The following is a 13,895-nucleotide window of genomic DNA, read 5'->3' as shown; positions in this document are numbered from 1 at the left end:
AACATCTTTAGGATTTCCTATGTATAGTATTGTGTCATCTGCATAAAATAAGTTTTACTTCTTTTCCATCTTGGATTCCTTTTCTTTTTCTTTTTTTCTCTGATTGCTATGGCTAGGGTTTCCAAAACTATGTTGAATAAGTGTGGCAAGAGTAGACATCCTTGTCTTGTTCTTGATCTTTGAGGCAATGCTCTAAGTTTTTCACTGTTGAGAATGTGTCTGCTGTGGGTTGGTCATATATGGCCTTTATCATGTTGATGTAGGCTCCTTCTATGTCCACTTTCTGGAGAGTTGTTTTTTGTTTTTTTAAAATCATAAATGGGTATTGCATTTGTCAAAACCTTTTTCTGCATCTGTTGAGATGATGATATGGTTTTTATTTTTCAGTTTGTTAATGTGATTTGTGGAAGGGATTTAGATGGTCCTCCAAGGGTCCTGTAGTCTAGTAGTTATCAAAATGACAGACTGTTGAATTCTTTCCTATGAGAAGCCTGGGATTCTCATTTTCCTACAATGGAAAAAATTGGACATGAGAGAATGGTCATGTCCCAGGTCTCAAGTGAGGGTCCTCAGCGGGAAATTTTTTCATAGATTTTTTGGTTTTGGACAGAGGTAGTGGAATAGTTTGGGCCCCACAGTTCAAAAAGAAGCAGTTTGTTAAAATTTGAAAATTTCCATGTCTTTTTTTATAGCTGTCCTTTTACAGTTGATTTCTTAGTTTGGATTTGCTATTTTCCTATTACTTTTTTCCCATAAGGTATTTGGAAAAATTGAAAATTCATTTTTATGATGATTAAAAAAAATAAAAATCATTTAAAAATAAGGGAATTAGGGAGATTTTACTCCCATAAAGGTTAGTCTCAGGATCCAAAGGAAGTAATTCCCCTTATTTCTCAATCAGTAGAGAGCAAATCGGAGAAGGCAATGGCACCCCACTCCAGTACTCTTGCCTGGAAAATCCCAAGGATGGAGGAGCCTGGTAGGCTGCAGTCCATGGGGTCGCTAAGAGTCGGACACAACTGAGCGACTTCACTTTCACTTTTCACTTTCCTTCATTGGAGAAGGCAAAGGCAACCCACTCCAGTGTTCTTGCCTGGAGAATCCCAGGGACGGGGAAGCCTGGTGGGCTGCTGTCTATGGGGTTACACAGAGTCAGACACGACTGAAGTGACTTAGCATAGCATAGCATAGAGAGCAAATACATCTTGTGCATTTTAATATCTAAGCAATGGTTTTTAATAAACCTAAATGTTGCGGACCCCAAATCACTAACTCCAGTAATAATTTACTTCTCTATAATTTAAAAAGGAGAATTAGGAAGTTAAGAGACAAATGAAGCATAATAAAATAAGCTTATTAATGCACTCAGTGTACTAGTTTTTGCCTTAATTCCTGCCATCTAGGCTTTTCTTACTAGATTCGCAAAATCCATAGGCTAGAAATGTTGTGATATACAGTCTTTAATGTTGAACTTTGTGCTACAGGGAAAATATACTCAGAAGACAAAGAAGAACTATTTTCATATAACTGTAATGGCATTTTTCCTATTGATTTGTCATGTATTTTTTTCATGTATTTTGAAAAATAATCTGAAGTTCTCAAAGCAGTAAGAAGATCTTCTTATTTATTTTCCTAAATATCTAAAATTTCTACAAGATGGTCATAGATTCCCAGTCAATGAACCAAATATACCTAAATTATCCAGTTGTCTATGATTTTAAATTCTTCGCACTTTTGTAAAACAAAAGCAATTTAAATATTATGTATTCTCATATCCAAATAATAAGTGTTGAAAGGAGTCCTCTAATTCTAACTTGTGATATAGATTCTATAGAATGTGTTTAACATATTGGACTTTCAGATTGAGAGAATGAAATGATGCTTTCCTGGTCAAAAAGAAAAGTAGTTTCCATATTCTCCATGGGACTAGGCTTTGGGTTACAAAGTATCCTAAGTGAATCAGCAGTTCTGTTATAATTTTTCTGTTTTTTTTCTCCAGATTTAATAGAAATATCCAAGATAAATTTCTAATTGGTTGCGATCCTTGAAGGAAGGTAATGATATTACACATTTGTAACATCTTTGGAAAGGAATAAAATAGAAAATCAATGAGAGACCTTTCTTCTCTGCTCTTATGTTTATTTACAGGAGTTCTGATAACAGAGAAAGTACCAAAAAGTTATTTTAATAGAGTTTGAATTTGAATTTAAGTGACTTAGCTAGTATTTATCCTTACGCACAGCAATCAAACACTCTTATCTTCCCGCATATACGTTACAGCAACTAGAGCAGGGATAGGCACATGGTAGGAGTTGGATTAATTTTTGTTGAATCAGTCATTCTTACATAGACTTATGCCTAAGTGATCTTAATCTATGTCAGATGTTAATTCTCAGTCATGTGCTTCCAAGCAAGTCCTTAGCTTCCAAAAATAGTTCTTCATTTTTAATGCATGTTTTATAGAGTGAAGAAATTGGTTGCAGAAGGAAACAATTCTTAGATATAACTCATTATTACTTTTTCAGGAAGCTTTGCTGAGATGCTAAATATCTACACGTATTTTAATAGCAAAAGCCTCTGTTGCTATAAAACAAGGGTGACTAATGCTAACCAGAACTCTTTTCTACACTGATTCTTAGTGCCCTTCTCGGATGTGGTAAGACAGAATCAATAGACCATTGCTCCTAACCTTTACTTATGGGAGCTAGGGAACAATTTCAGCTGCTCTTCTTCAATATCTACTATAATAAACCATGGAAAACTTGTGGATGAGTTCAGAAATAACTCCAAGCTACATAGAAAAAAAGAGAGAAATGCAATCTCACTTTTTAACCTTGGCTGTTTATGCATTGAAATTTATAAATCCTGCTTGAGGAGACTGGCTTTCCTTCAGGGTACAAATAATTTCCAAACGCATTATTATGCTGTCATTATTTATGTTCACATATACTTTAAATAAAATGATATGTATCATGAAGTCACCTGACCACTCTGGTATCCAGTACATTTATGTATAAAAAATTAAATTTTCTCAGTGGTAATTTCAGTCTAAAATTCTGTTCTCAATTTCCCATTATATTGAAACTCATTTTTTACCTTTCTGACATTAAAATAGTATATGTGATTTACAAAACATACTTTGGAATGTCACATGATTACTGCAGTTTTATTTCCAACCTTGGTCACAGAGCAATTTATGCCCATAATCTTGTAACTGTTAAAAGTTTCTTAAAGAAAGTGATCTCAAAAGGAATCAGCATAATAGATTGCATTTTTGTGTGGCAAAACATCAGCTTTTTTCTACCAACAGTACCTTTGAACATCGTACTATTCAACCAAGCATAGAAATGTTCTTACCCTTAATAAGCCTCAGTAATCAAAGATTCTTTTCTTTCTTCTTTCAACAACACCTGAGTTAAGACAGAAGATCTGTGGACAGTTTTCTCCTAAGAAATTATTTGCAATGAAGATCCTTCTCTTTTTCTCTATTTCATTCTTCTTTGATGTCTTCATTCTACCAGGTAAAATGAATATTATTGCCAGGAGGAGTCAGCTTTAAATAAGGGGGATATCAAGATTTTTTAAGTAAATATCATTAATGTTATAGAGTCATATTAACACCATAGCAGGACAACATTATATTTATTTGCAGCCCCTAATGAGAAAATAATTTGGATAATTTTAAGGACATGAACTAATAAAGACTGTAGTTTGCTAAGTTTGTAAATCGTTGGAAGAAAATACTTACTGTGATTTCATCAGTCCCTGAAGAGTGTATCTATTCAATATTTAAATTCTACTAAATTTAATATACACTAATATACTTTTAAAAATTGAAATGGAATGAATTTAGGTTTGGAAATTATTCATCCCACATTTTTAGAGTATTGATAACAGAGGTTATGTGAAGTTTAATGACAAAGGTGTGTATAGACAAAGTTATGGTTTTTCCAGTAGTCAGGAACAGATATGAAAGTTGGACCTTAGAGGAGGCTGCGTGCCAAAGAATTGATGCTTTCAAATTGTGGTGCTGGAGAAGACTCTTGAGAGTCCCTTGGACTACAAGGAGATCAAACCAATCAATCCAAAAGGAAATCAACCCTGAATATTCATTGGAAGGACTGATGCTGAAGCCGAAGTGCCAATACCTTGGCCACCTGATACGAAGAGCCAATTCATTGGATAAACCCCTGATGCTGGAAAAGAGTGAAGGCAAAAGGACACAGGGGCAGCAGAGGATGATATGGTTAGATAGAATCACTAACTCAATGGACATGAATTTTAGCAAACTACAGAGCAACTTAATGTGCAGCAGTCCATGGGATCACAGAGTCAGACATGACTTGGTGACTGAACAACAACAAATAGCATTTATTATATCCATAAATGAGATTAGCTGCATGTCTACTCTCTTCCAATTGAATTCTTCCTTATCTTGCTGCTTTCCCTGAAACACCAAGATATCTGTCGCTATTGATATCAGAGATGATCACCAACAAATATCTCTGAAGTATCCTATTCTCTCATTGCTACTCTGCTCTAATGCTCAAAAATAAATGTTAGCTTACAATTTCTTCACAAAAGTGGAAAAGTAAACAAGCTTGAAAATATAACCCATATAACTCAAAGATTGCAATTAATTTAAATGACTAATTTTTTCCTTCATCATCTTCATAAAAACTTATTAGAATATGCTCACTAAAATTCCCTCTATTTCCATACATATATATTATGTATATTATATAAATTTCAAAATGCACTGATGCTTTTTCTTGTTAATAATAATGATTGTAATAGCTACCACCTGTTCTACCTTTTGCCTACATTAATTTATCTGTTCTGCCTTTTGTCTACATTTATTTATTTTTCCTTATGATGGCTATGTAAGGTATCTTAGGAATAACCAAATCTTCCATTTACTGATTCAACCCAATTTTAAAGAAGTGTGTGCTACTTATTTATCATTTTCTAAAGCCTCTTATAGTATATAGGACCATGAAATAAAGATAAGTACATGAATGTCTTCACTTTGGAAAATTATTTTTTAACTTCTAAAGTTATTTTTTCTTTTACAGTGGGCTCTAGGTCTGTTGGAAATACTTTGTCACCGTCAAAAGTCACATGTCTACGGAAGCTTGAGAAACTACACTCAGAGACACGTAATTCCTCTACAATAATTGAAAACGCACAATATGGTACAGAGGAAAAACAGAAAGGTAATAAAAAACAAATAGAATTATATCTTGCATATTTTCATTACTATCTGTCAAACAGAAGGAAGGAAATATCCTAAGGATGCTTTTAGCCCAGTTACTTAACTCTTCTTGTCTTTTATCTTCTAGGCTTATGAGGGCTGAATTTCTTGGTTGTTTTTTTTTTTGGTCATGCCACGCAGCATGTGGGATCTAAGTTCCCTGACCAGGGATTGAATCTGTTCCCCCTACCTTGGAAGTGCAGAGTCTTAACCACTAGACCACCAGGGAAGTCCCTGAATTTCATGTTTAAAGTGGAAAAGAAGCTCCTATTTTACGTCATAGGGTCTTATTTTTGATGAAACTCTTTCTAGACAAATGTCCTCAGTATGTCCAGGTGGGAAATTTTCCAACCATTGCTTCCAAATTTCTACTTTTTTATGTGTTGTTAGTACCATGAAGCTTAAGAGTAAGACTTGTCTCAGTTTTTCTTTTATCTGACAACTGGCAGATTTTATTTTTGTTAATTACTGCTGCCCACTGTTTGTAACTCTGATAACTTTGGCTATCATACATAAAAGATATATATAGAAAGAGTAATTAAGGTGTTCTAATGAATGCCATGAAAGGTATAATTAAGATAATTTGAAGAGGCAGCTGAACAACAAAAGTCCAGACTGGGTGCTGAAGAATTGTTTAAAAAATGTTTTTTCTGTTTTAATCTTTATCTCAATCATGATTTAGGTTTTTATTCAGCAAAATACCTTCTAAAGCGAGAATGATATGAACACCATGCGAGTGATACAGATAAATTTCTGTGGGAGGGTAAACAAGGAGAGTTACTTTGTGACATTATTCAGAAAAAGACTTAGTGATAAGGTCTTTGGTCGAGTTTAATCAATCATGGGTCTCTTTTTTTTTTGCCAGAGTGTCATTGCTAAAGCTTACCACAGTGCTCAATATATGCTAAGTCACTTCAGTCGTGTCCGACCCTGTGCGACCCCATAGATGGCAGCCCACCAGGCTCTCCTGTCCCTGGGATTCTCCAGGCAAGAACACTGGAGTGGGCTGCCATTTCCTTCTCCAAAGCATGAAAGTGAAAAGTGAAAGTCGTGTCCGACTCTTAGCGACCCCATGGATTGCAGCCTAACAGGCTCCTCCGTCCATGGGATTTTCCAAGCAAGAGTACTGGAGTGGGGTGCCATTGCCTTCTCTGGCTCAATATATAGTAGGAGCTCAATAAAGATTGATTGAATCAATCAATAAATGAATAGATAGATAAGTGGATAGAGGGAGAGAGAAGAACCAAAGAAATAGTCTTCAGAAATTCAGGGATCAAGATAGCAGAATAGGAGGTAGGGGAACTTATGTCCCCCCGTGAACACACAAAAATGCCATCTACATGTGGGACAGCCCTCGCTGAAAAATAACTGGAGACTGGCAGAAGGACTCCTGTATCAGCAAGGCTGTGAGAAGGATATACGTGGACTAGGATAGGAAAGGCCAAGTGATGAGTGCCCCTGGGAGGGGTTTCCAAAGAAAAGGGAGATTACACAGGAGGAGATTTACCCTGGGGAGGAAGCATTTCAAACCCCTTATTGGGTCCTCCAGCCTGAAGTTTCTACAGAAGAAAAACAAGCCTCCTTAGCTGTTTGGGGGCTGCTAGGACTAACAGAAAGACCATGGGAAGGCTGGACTTCACTCATGAGAATCCCTTGCACATACTGACTTGTCTGGGAGCCAGGGTGGAGAGGGTGGATTGAGAACTATTCCAGTGGCTGCCTGGCTTCTCATGACCACTCTGGCATATGCCCCAGCCTGAGATGAGTGAACACCCCAGTGCCACTTATTCCACGTTACAGCATTGCACTAGTCCTAGAGCTGCCACAACTGGGGAGAGAGCTGGGCCATGGGATAAGAGGTGACTTGCACCCTTAGCAGCTGGGTGGGGTGAGGGCAGCCATTCTTGGTGTGTACTCTGGCAGTGCATTAGAGGCAGCTTGGAACTTGGACAGCAGCCAGTCTACCGCAACCTGTGTACTGATACGTGCTGAGAACCGATACAAGCCTCACCTGCCCTGTGGGTTCACAGCAGGGTGGGGCTAGGGGAGTTTGGGGGAGTGATTGTCTGTGAGGGACAAAGAGGACTTGGACCCAAGGCTGCATCTGAGCAAGGCAAGGGCAATAGTTTCTGGCACGTGCATGGGTGGTGGCTTGGAGGCAGCTTGGATACCCTTCTGTAGCGGCTGCTGCAGCCTGGGTCCCGTCATGAGCCAAGAGCAAGCATGAGTCCCTCTTGCTTAGCACTCCCTCCTCTAGGGCAAGAATCTCAGTGCTGGGAGAGCAGAGAGCACATATTTAAAGGAAATGGAGCCAGCTCAGACCTGACCCTCAGCAACTAGAGATCCAACCTTACCCCTGATTGTGCAACAAATACCACTCAGTAGAGGAAAAGCCCTATGTTTTCCTCTACTTTTCCTCAGTAGAGGAAAAGCCTCACACCTGCCTTCAGCTCTGTTCCTTCCATCTCCAGCCCCACTACCTGCCAAGGTGATAGCTACCATCACACACTGAGAAAACATTTGATTTGTACCTATATCAAATCTACCTCTTCAAACAAAGCACTGGGCACATGTAAACTGAATAGGGATCCTCCCATATAAGGACACCCCTTCAGGATCACTGCAGGTAACTCTTTCACCTAAATTCACAGAGAAAGCTAAGCAAAATGAGAAAGCAGAGGAACTGGTCTCAGTTGAAAGAGCAAGAGAAAAATAAATAATAAAATGGAGATAAATAATTTACCAGGTAAAGGGTTGAAAACATTAGTAGTAAGAATGCTAACTGAATTAAGAAAAAGAATAGATGGTGAAAGAACATAGTGAAAAATTTAACAAGGGACTAGAAAATATACAAAAGACCTGATTGTGAATGAATAATTTAATAATTGAAATTTAAAAACACACTAGAAGGAATAAATAGCTGATTAAATGATACAGAAGAATGTGTAAGTGATCTGAAAGGTAGAATAATGGAAATCACTCAATCAGAGACTTTTGCTAAAAGAAAAGCACATTTTAAAAATATGAAAACTGTTCAAGATATCTTTGGTATAACATCAAGCATACCAACATTCACATTATAGGGATCCCGGAAGGAAAAGAGAGAGAAAAAGAGATTTTGATTTGATGCAATTATATTTAAAAACCTCCAAACCTAAAGAAGAAAACAGATAACCAAGTAGAGAAAGCACAGAGAGTCCCAAACAAGATGATCCCAAATAGACTCATTCTAAGACATTTCATAATTAAAATGGCAAAAATTAAAGAGAGAAATCAAGTTCCTCCTCCTTGTGAAGATGCAGCAAGAAAATGGACATTTATGAACCAGGAAGTGAATTCCTCGCCAGACACCAAATCTACTGGTGCCTTCACCTTAAACTTATAGCCTCCAAATCAGGGAGAAATAAATGTCTATTGTTTATAAACAAACAAAAAAATTCTAAAGGCAGCAAGAAAAAGACAGAGTCATTCGTAAAGGAACTCTCATAAGGCTTTCAGCTTATTTTTCTGCAGAAACTTTGCAGATGGAAGGGAGTAGCATGATATATTTAAAGAGCTGAAAGGGAAAAACTTGCTATCTATAATACTCTATCCAGCAAGATTGTTATTTAGAATTGAATAAGAGATAGAGAACTTCTCAGAAAAGACAATATTAAAAAAGTTCAACAACACTAAAACTACCCTAAATTTCTTCTCTAAGTAGAAAGAAGTAAGAATCTATAGGAAAAGGAAAATACCACTAGGAAAGGCAAATGTATAGTAAGAGCTGAGGATCAACCACTTCATACGCTAGTGTGAAGATTAAAAGACATAAAAATTGCAAAAGCCATCATAATTGAAATGAACAGCTATCAGACAAACATGAAGATGTAAAATGACACTGAAAATATAAAATATGGGAAAGGAGCATGATAACTTATAATCATGTATGTACCCAGCATCAGCTCTGTTCAGTCGCTCAGTCGTGTCTGACTCTTTGCGACCCGCTAAATGTACAAAGCAAATATGAACTGATGTAAAGGGAGAAATTGGCAATAACACAATAATAGTAGGGGCCATTACATCCCACTTACATCAATAGATAGATCATCCAGACAGAAAATTAATAAGGCAGGAGTGGTCTTAAATGACACAGTAGAATAGTTGGACTTAATAGATACCTATAGGACGTTCCATCCCCATCAGCAGATATACATTCTTTGTAAGTGCACATGGAACTTTCTCCAAGATAAACTGTACACCAAGCCACAAAACTCGTCTCAACAAATTTAAAAGGATAGAAATTATATCAAGCATTTTTTCTATCACATAACATGAGACTAGAAATCAATTACAGAAAGAAAAATAGGAAAAACTGAAACATGTGGATACTAAAAAATATAGTACTAAAAAAACCAATGGGTCAATGAAAAAATTTTTTAAATCAGAAAATACTTTGAGATAAATGAAAATGCCAACACAATTTTTAAAAATCTATGGGATGCAGCAAACGCATTTCTAACAGAGAAAGTCATAGCAATGTAGGCCTTTCTCAGAAAACAAGAAAAATCTCAAATAAACAACCTAACATACCATTTAAGAGAATTTAAAAAAGAAAAACAAACTAAGCTCTAAGTCAGCAGAAAGGACATAATAAAGATCAGAGAAGAAATGACTAACACAGACACACACACAAAAATAGAAAAGCTTAATGAAACAGAGCTGTTTTTTGGAAAAGATAAATCTTTAGTCAGGCTCACCAAGAAGAGAAAGGACCTAAACAGACAAAATAAGAACTAAAAGAAGCAACAGTATCAATCAATTGTTGTTAATGTTGTTCTGTCACTCAGTCCTGACCCACTCTCTGGCACCCCATGGACTGTAACACGCCAGACTTCCCTGTCCTTCACTGTCTCCCAGAGCTTGCTCGAACTCATGTCCATTGAGTCAGTGATATTAATCAATACCACAGAGATACAAAAAAGTCATAAGACCATATTCTGAGCAGTTACATTTCAACAAATTAGACTACCTGGAAGAAATGGACAGATTTCTAGACAACGTGCCAATGTGTAAATCAAGAAGAAACAATTTGAACAGGCTGATCACTAACATCACATCAAAAATAATAAAAATACCTAGGAATAAAATTAATCAAAGCAGTCATAGATCTATAATCTGAAAATTATAAAACATTGATGAAGGAAATTGAAATGATACAAAATAATAGAAAGATAACCCATGTTATTGAACTGGAAGAAATAATATTGCAAAAATGGTGACAGTATCTAAAGCAATCTAGAGATTGGTTGGACCACTCATATTTAGTGGCTCTAGAGGACAAAGGTATTAATCAATTGCAGGCTTTCCATGTATCCCTTATTGAGTCAATACCTAATCAATCAAAATTTGTAGAGATGTGATATCTATATTAGGAATAAGATATTTTCTGATTTACTTGACTTGCTCTGATACAGAGAAGAAAAATTCCAATGAAAAAATGAGAGAATTTCTTTTTCTCCCCTCTGTGGCCTGTGCTTCTTTTTTTAAATACATGTATTTCTTACCTGGATTATTAATTCCATTCACCCTTTTTTTTTTTTTTTTTTCAGCTGGAAGTAAAAAGCACTACGCTCTCTTTAATCTGACACATGCATGTATAATGTTTGGTGGTCAGTGTAAAAGTAAATGTGGTGAAAACGAATTTAGGATGGTATATTGTGTTGTTTCTACATCGCTTTGCTGCATTAGACAATGTAAGCCTAAGACGTATAAATAACTGAAGAGACCGATTCACAGAAAGAGGATCAACATGAACTGTCTTCTCACTACTTCATTACATCCATTACTTCATTCACAGCTTCGTGTTTCTGTTCATAAATCTCTAATAAATAAAGGACTAAATAACATACATTTCAACCTGAACCGTTCATGAACATTGTGCCTACTTGGAGGAAAGAGTCAAGAGTGCAGACTAGAGCTTTGAACTTGGGAATCACAATAGAATGAGAAAATTCCATCATCGGACTATGGTGTTAAATGAAGTTCTGGGGACAAGTCTATGTTTAATGTGAAAAGCATGCTGTCAATGATTGGTTATGAATATCAATCATTCTTTCAGAAGAGACAAGAGTGGAGAGAGAGTTTATGAGAGATGGAAGGTATGTGTTATCCCTGGAACTAGTGAAAATGGTTGCAAGAGCTTTGAAATGTGGAGTCATTGTAACTTTCTTAGTTACGGTTTTCCTCTGTTTATTGATAGAATTGTAAAAATAAAAATAATTCAAGAAACATAGCCTGTCTTTTGAGAAAAAATAACTCCAAATGGTAGTATAGAAGAGAACTATTTGAGTGAAGAAAGAAGATAAATCTCTGCAGCTTATAGTAATAATAATAAATTTGAAGTGTTATAATTGCAACTTTTTGTTTTGTGTTGTGTTTTTAATATTTTCTCATATCACATCATTCTATCAGCTTGTCATCAGCATCTCTAATCTTGATATTTTGCTTGTATGTACATAATTCTGGGAAAAAACAATAGAATATATATATATATATATGCATACCTATATAATAAGGTAAAGCTAAATGCAAGAATGTGTTGCCTGAAGGATGGCTTTAAAGGGAAAAGGTTAGTAGCAGTCTTACTGCATAGTCTAGCTTAAGGGGTTTACCCTTATTGAAGCTTCTAGCGAAATCTAAGAATACTATCATGGCTGTGTGCTTGGCTGGCAGTCCTGATTATAACACAACTTCTAATGTATCAACTAAAGCTTTCTATGAACCAGAAAGCGGGCTCTCAGCAGATACCACATCTGCCAGCATCTTGATCTCGGACTTCCCAGACTCCAGAACTGTGGGAAATAAATTTCTGTTGTTTATAAGGCAAAAAGTATTAATCAATTAATATTAATTAAAATACTCTGGCCGTCAAAGGAGAAGATAATCCCTTTTTACAACATTTTTATTGGGGTATAGTTGATTTATAATGTGTTAGTTTCAGATGTACAGTAAAGTGAATCTGTAATATATACACATATATATATACACATATATCCACTCTTTTTAGAGTCTTTTCTTGTATAGGCCATTACAGAGAATTGAATACAGTTCCCTATGCTATACAGGAGGTCCTTATTAGTCATCTATTTCATATATAGTGGTGTGTATATGTAATCACTTTTTAAAAAAGTATTCAAGGAAGGTATTACATAGGATGAATGAGATTTGGTACTGAACAAATTCCATGAAGGCAAAAAGCATCTATTTTGTTCCCTGGTCTCTCTAGAGGCCAGCAGAGTATGCGACATATAGTAAGTGGTCAATTAAATATTAACTAAATGAGTGAATGTATAGGTGGCTAGAACAAAAGATCAAAACTAAATATTTAGGAATTCCTAGTTTATGGAGCAGGAAAAGGAAAAGGTATAAGGTAAGGAATCTTCAGAGAATTCATACAGGTACAGACATGGATTCACACAAAGTATAAGATAATTTCCAGGAGGATTTTGGGGCAATGGTGTCAAATGGTAAGAATTGACAGAAGATGAGGCCTTCTTTGATAAGGTAAGCATAGCTCAAGTTTCTCATTTTGAGAAGATTCCAAGTGTGTCTGATTGTATGATCTCCTGAGAATTACCTTATAGGATAAATAATAATATTTAAGAGTCAAATAAGAATGTGAGGGAAACTATTTATCTATGCTTTTGTTTCTTTACATTCTGTTATATCTGCCTCATTTGAGGTTTAGTGAAGAAAAGTTAACAAAATCTCAATATTAACAATAGAGATAGGACATATCTCAAGTCTCCATGTCTAGTGGCAGTTTCAGTTTTGAGGTTACATAGGAATCATTATTCGGAGAAGGCGATGGCACCCCACTCCAGTACTCTTGCCTGGAAAATCCCATGGATGGAGGAGCCTGGTAGGCTGTAGTCCATGGGGTCGCGAAGAGTTGGACACGACTGAGCGACTTCACTTTCACTGTTCACTTTCATGCATTGGAGAAGGAAATGGCAACCCACTCCAGTGTTCTTGCCTGGAGAATCCCAGGGACGGGGAGCCTGGTGGGCTGCCATCTATGGGATCGCACAGAGTCGGACACAACTGAAGCGACTTAGCAGCAGCAGCAGGAATCATTATTATTAATAACTCTCTCTTACTAATTAGAAATGGTGGCAAAACAAGGGTGGACAGGCCTGGTTTAACAAGAATCAGAATATTCAAGCACATATGATAATGATAAAATTCACTTATTTAGCATAATTCATATGAAAAGGTTTGAATCCACCTTTGGTTAGTGGCCTGAAAATCTTGGAATTCCTATGAAACCACCTTCCTCAATGTCACTATTGAAATCATTTACTAGGCATGCATGCCATTATATGGACTATTAATAAAGTTGTAGTCGTGGTTTTTGATTTTTGATTTTTGATTCCTGATTGATGTGGAAATGCAAATTCATATTATTATATCACTCAGAATTTACTATAATTCTTTGTGGTACAACTAGTATTAAATCTTTTATAAGATTACTAGTTGTAAGGCTGCAGAGACAAATGCAATCTTTTGAAAAATTCCTCTCTTTGTAGTCTGTGCCTATCGTTGTAAAGCTACTTGTCTCTTTGTTTTTTGTTTTTTGTTTTTTTTTTTTAATAAATGT

At 36.1% G+C, this 13,895-nt stretch overlaps 1 protein-coding gene across 2 annotated transcripts in view; it reads left to right on the top strand.

Moving 5' to 3' along the window:
* The window catches only part of LOC133236394 (beta-defensin 112-like), a 42,798-nt gene extending 31,146 nt beyond the window's left edge, over positions 1-11,652 (top strand). Inside the window, exons 3-6 of one of the 2 annotated variants that reach the window (XR_009732867.1) lie at positions 2,000-2,054; positions 3,421-3,521; positions 5,076-5,216; positions 10,846-11,652. Coding sequence is in view for 1 of the 2 variants with exons in the window: in XM_061398396.1 (XP_061254380.1) it covers positions 3,464-3,521; positions 5,076-5,216; positions 10,846-11,012 (366 nt within the window). In the remaining variant the exon portion in view is untranslated. Of the gene's footprint in view, positions 1-1,999; positions 2,055-3,323; positions 3,522-5,075; positions 5,217-10,845 lie in introns of those variants that run through there. The other variant, XM_061398396.1, reaches the window with a different exon arrangement.
* The last annotated feature ends 2,243 nt before the right edge of the window (positions 11,653-13,895 follow it).

The sequence above is a fragment of the Bos javanicus genome, chromosome 23, assembly GCF_032452875.1.
Source record: "Bos javanicus breed banteng chromosome 23, ARS-OSU_banteng_1.0, whole genome shotgun sequence".
Taxonomy (NCBI): Eukaryota; Metazoa; Chordata; class Mammalia; order Artiodactyla; family Bovidae; genus Bos; species Bos javanicus.
The sequence above is the reverse complement of the archived record's forward strand: the minus strand, read 5'-3'. Positions and strand labels throughout refer to the sequence as shown.